This window comes from Condylura cristata, unplaced genomic scaffold, assembly GCF_000260355.1.
Source record: "Condylura cristata isolate star-nosed mole 26May11 unplaced genomic scaffold, ConCri1.0 scaffold00013, whole genome shotgun sequence".
Classification (NCBI taxonomy): Eukaryota; Metazoa; Chordata; class Mammalia; order Eulipotyphla; family Talpidae; genus Condylura; species Condylura cristata.
In genome coordinates, this window is record NW_004567114.1 from 34,616,417 (window position 1) to 34,620,829 (window position 4,413).

General features: G+C 31.4%; 1 protein-coding gene across 8 annotated transcripts in view; it reads right to left on the reverse strand.

Annotated features, from left to right (window-relative positions):
- The window catches only part of KTN1 (kinectin 1 (kinesin receptor)), a 105,170-nt gene that overhangs the window by 28,597 nt on the left and 72,160 nt on the right, over positions 1–4,413 (reverse strand). For all 8 annotated transcript variants that reach the window (XR_001145415.1, XM_012724548.1, XM_012724547.1 and 5 more), the window contains 5 exons: positions 3,557–3,594; positions 2,851–2,941; positions 2,706–2,774; positions 2,164–2,201; positions 403–493 (listed from right to left, as the gene is read on the reverse strand). Coding sequence is in view for 7 of the 8 variants with exons in the window: in XM_012724548.1 (XP_012580002.1) it covers positions 403–493; positions 2,164–2,201; positions 2,706–2,774; positions 2,851–2,941; positions 3,557–3,594 (327 nt within the window). In the remaining variant the exon portion in view is untranslated. The remainder of the gene's footprint in view (positions 1–402; positions 494–2,163; positions 2,202–2,705; positions 2,775–2,850; positions 2,942–3,556; positions 3,595–4,413) is intronic.

Here is a 4,413-nt window from a genome sequence, read left to right on the forward strand (position 1 = left end):
CCCTCCGCATCTCTGACCTGTACCCCAGTTCTGTATGAATAAATAAATCTTTAAAAAAATATATTAAAAAAAAAAACATATACAGTATTATTAAGCAATATTACTGCAACAAAAAATTTCTTCTGAAAAGGAGAAACATGCTTATGTAGAAAGATCTCAAACACATTAAAGGGGTGGGTGGAGCAAAAAATAAAAATATACTGTTATAAATAAATAGCATGTCTAAGACAGAAGTATAAGCTAAAAAGATAGAGAAAAATAACAGAAGTTATCTCAGAAATGAGACCACATACCTAGTAGGAGGCAAATCATTGTGTATTCTGTTTTTCTTGTAGTGGTTAAAACAGTTTAAACACATGAAAGACAACTACTCATACAATAATTTTAAGTAAACATATTCACCTGTAACAGCTTTGTTTTGCTAGAAAGATCATTTTCCCTCTCTTTTAGCATAGTTTCTATTCTCTTCATTTCATTTTCTTTTTCTTTCAACCTAGAATTTTTACAAATATATTAATTGTGTACATAGAAAAGGACAACCAGACTCCAACATCATGCCGAAGAAAAAGAGAGAACATTGCTCCTTCTCACCAACCAGTAAATTTGTTCAATTAAGTAAAGGATATCCAAAAGCTCAACAGTTTACTCCATAGTTAACATTTTGTTAAGTATAGCTTTAGCTAGGAAGAAAAAATTAAAAGGTTAATAAGAGCAAAGCCATTATTTCATCACCTAATTGTAAACATTATCATTTAAAAAGTAAATTTTGCTCCCAAGGATCTTGGGCCATAATTAGTTAATATTAATATGCCCAACCCTTTGGACTGAAGAGACACTACAGATAATGCTTCTCTTATTCAACATACATATAAATCTTTCTTGTGTGTGTGTGTCTGTATAAATCTAGTCCAAGTGAATTCCAACTGCCCTTTTCATCCTAAGCAAGAGATCTCTAGCAAAATAGTTAATAATACTGAAGTGACCTGTTTAATTATATCCTTAGGGCAACAAACCATTTTAGCCATTTCATTATTCCCAAAGCTATTTCCAATGCCAGAGGAAACTCAAATATTTGCTGAGTTGAAAATTATTTTTATACCACTTTAACCTAGAATTTCAATATGCTTTTAAGTCTACATGAAAAATGAAGAGTAGGCTTAAAGAAATAAAGGAAACAGCAAACATTAAATACACATTGCTAAATCAAAATAGTATGAACATTTTTTCTGTAAACTACAAACATTCCCCCAAATTCTATACATCAAAAAAAGAAAACTGTGAAGCAGAAATATATCTAAAATCATACTTTAATGATCTATATATCTATTACAGTATCTATTACAAATAGGCCACAAATGTGTCTCAAAGTTTTCTATAAGCAAAACACCTGGATAGTTACATAATGCCACAGGATTAATAATTACTTGTACAAATGTGCTACCATGCTGCTATGAATAGAAACATTTAAAAAATGACCTAATCAATATCCTCAAGAACCTTACTTCACTTCCCACTTCTTAAGACAAACATCAACAATGACTGAAGGTATTACATCAAAGCAAAATTCCTGAAAAAACATTTGTATGGGGGGTGTTGCAAAAAAGATGAAGTTCAGATAACCTTCTCACCACTGTTGACTGATTTAGTTTGAAAGAACAGACTTTATAGGTAAAAAGGGCTTAATACCTTGATAAAATTCATCAGTTTTACTGTTCAACACAGGATAACTGTTATGACAACATACAGTTTTTCCCAGTAAGTTATTTTTATAGAAAGATTCAATATTTCTGATCAAGATTATCGCTAAGGCTATCTTTATAGGTAATTCCAATGTTATTTCTCCTAATGCAAAAACACATTTCACTTTTCTTTATAATAATTATATTGTTCTTTTTTTTTTTTTTAAACCAAACTGCAGAAATTATATTTTAGAAAATTAGTCTGAAGGGTTTGGAAAAAACAGAAAAGTCTTCAAAAGTATTTGAAAGCACTTAAAGAAACTATATTTTATTATACCAAATATAGACATAGTTTATTTGCATTTAGACTATAAATCCTACTAAAGAAGTTAATGACTTAGAAGAACTTCATCATAACATTCAAACACATTCTAAAATATTACAGTAAATTCCTCTTTAAAATGCTAGCTAAAAGCATACTTACACAGTCTCAAGTTCTTCAAATCGTGATGTAGGACAGGCCTAAAAAAGATTTCACATTTTTAATGCTAATATCAAAAAGATAAGTAACAATATATAGTATGTGTGTCTCTTCTCTGTGTGGACACATGCATATATAGAAGAAATCACTCACTTCTTAAATAACAATTATATGTGTAGATGGATACATTTCGGATTGGGTCATTTATAAAACGAAAACAAAATGAAATCTGATTTATTTACTTTTTAATGTCTATTCCTTAAAGATTTAAGATCAATATAGTAATCTGACACTTAAAGATGAATTTAATGACCATCTGCAAAAGTAAGGATGGAAAAGTTCAGGTGGACAAATCAGACTGTAACTGATTTGACAGGTATGTAAGTTGACTTATTTTATCAACAACAAACTATAATACAATAATTTTCATGGCAAAGAAAGCTGAAACATAGTTACTTCTTTACTTTTTAGTACAGTAAAAGATTTTTCTCATTCTTTATGTAATACCCTGGTGATCTGTTTATTGGTGATCTGTTTATATTTACCTCTTTCAAGTTATGATGTGCTACCTCCTGAACATGAGCTTTTAAAGTTTCATTTTCTTCTTGAAGATCCTAGAAAGTAATAGAAGTGATATGAACTGATATTCAAGCACAAAAAAAGTATTTATTTTTGTTTTTAACTTCTCACCTGTAACCACTTCCCTCTGTTGGCCAGATCTTTCTCCTTCTCTTCTAAATCAGTCTTCATGGTATTCATCTGTTCTTCCTTTCCTTTTAATCTGACAATAAAATTAGTAAGAGCTATCAATGAAAGTTATTATATAGGTATAAAAGATAAAGACACTGGCAACTCGACTAGTACATTTTAGTTATACTAAATTTAATCAACCCAAACTGATTTAAATAAATTAAAAAACATTTTTAGTACAAAAACAATTTTAGAGCTATCAAAGTAAGAAAGGATGATTAAAGAAAGTTATTCCACCTAACACTGAAAATCCAGATATTGAATAAATTACAGTAGTTCTACTATCAGTCCATATAACCCTGCTTAAGACAACAGCAGCAAATTCAGACAGTTTATTACAGCTGGCCGGATGTGAAACACATCTAATTTCATAGTGGCTACAAAATAGGCAAAAGGCAACATCTCAGAGGTCACATTCAGATTATAAAATCACGAAAAATAGGACATACTGCTCTAGCCCTACAACTGTCTAAAAACTACAGGTTAATCCTAAACAAATTTAAGGCCTTGAAAATTTTTGAGATATAATTTTGTATTCTCTAAAGTATCACTGGAAATCAAACAAAAAGAGCTATGATATTCATTTTAATTGTATGTAACTTGTAGAAAAGCTATGTTAAAGGAAAATGAGAGATATGGTACTTACAAATTCTGAAGCTCCTGAACTTGAGAAGTAATAGATAACTAAAATACAAAGAAAAAACTGTTTATAATCTTTTCAATTTACCTGATGCCAAATTTTAAAATGTATGTACTTCTAATTACAAAGAACCTAGGATGAATTATTCATCCAAAATGAGTTTTGTCTTGATTTTTTACTTTCCCTTCACTCCACTGTCAGCTACCAATAATAGGTCAAAATAACACTTTAATTTTGAAAATTAGAATATTAACTGTCTACATACCTCTCTACCACACATTATCTGCGCTTCTCTCCATCCCAGTCCTCAAAGCAAGCTACTCAATAATACTCTACACTGTCCTCCTTTAATCCCCTTAACATAGACAGTTCAGTAGAGTACCTTTCATGCCCTAGTTGTTCCATGGTCCCTTCAGTTTTGAATTAGATGTCAATTCCTTGGGAGGAAACTTGCCTGAGCTCTCAATCTATATCAGAGTAGGATCTTTTCATCACATCCTGTTTCATTTCAATACATTATCTCCAATCACTAGCATAGTGCTTTGAAGTAGGAGGAACCCATAAATATTGTTAAATGACTGTTAGAAGAATGAATCAGCTCTTTCACGTAAGCTCATCATTTTTTCAATGTGATCTTTTCATAATAAATTCAGTAAAATCTATCTAGTCCCGGTAACCACATCTACCTCTGAAATTCCCCCAATTAAATTTGTATCCTGTTACACAGGCAAAAGTTGAGTAGTATAGGCCCTCCCTGGTGGCGCAGCGGGTTAAAGCACAGCACTGAGAAACTAAAGCCACTTCCACATGAGTTCGATTCCCGCCTGCCCCGGAGGTGACCACATGGCGTGGCAGACCTCTCC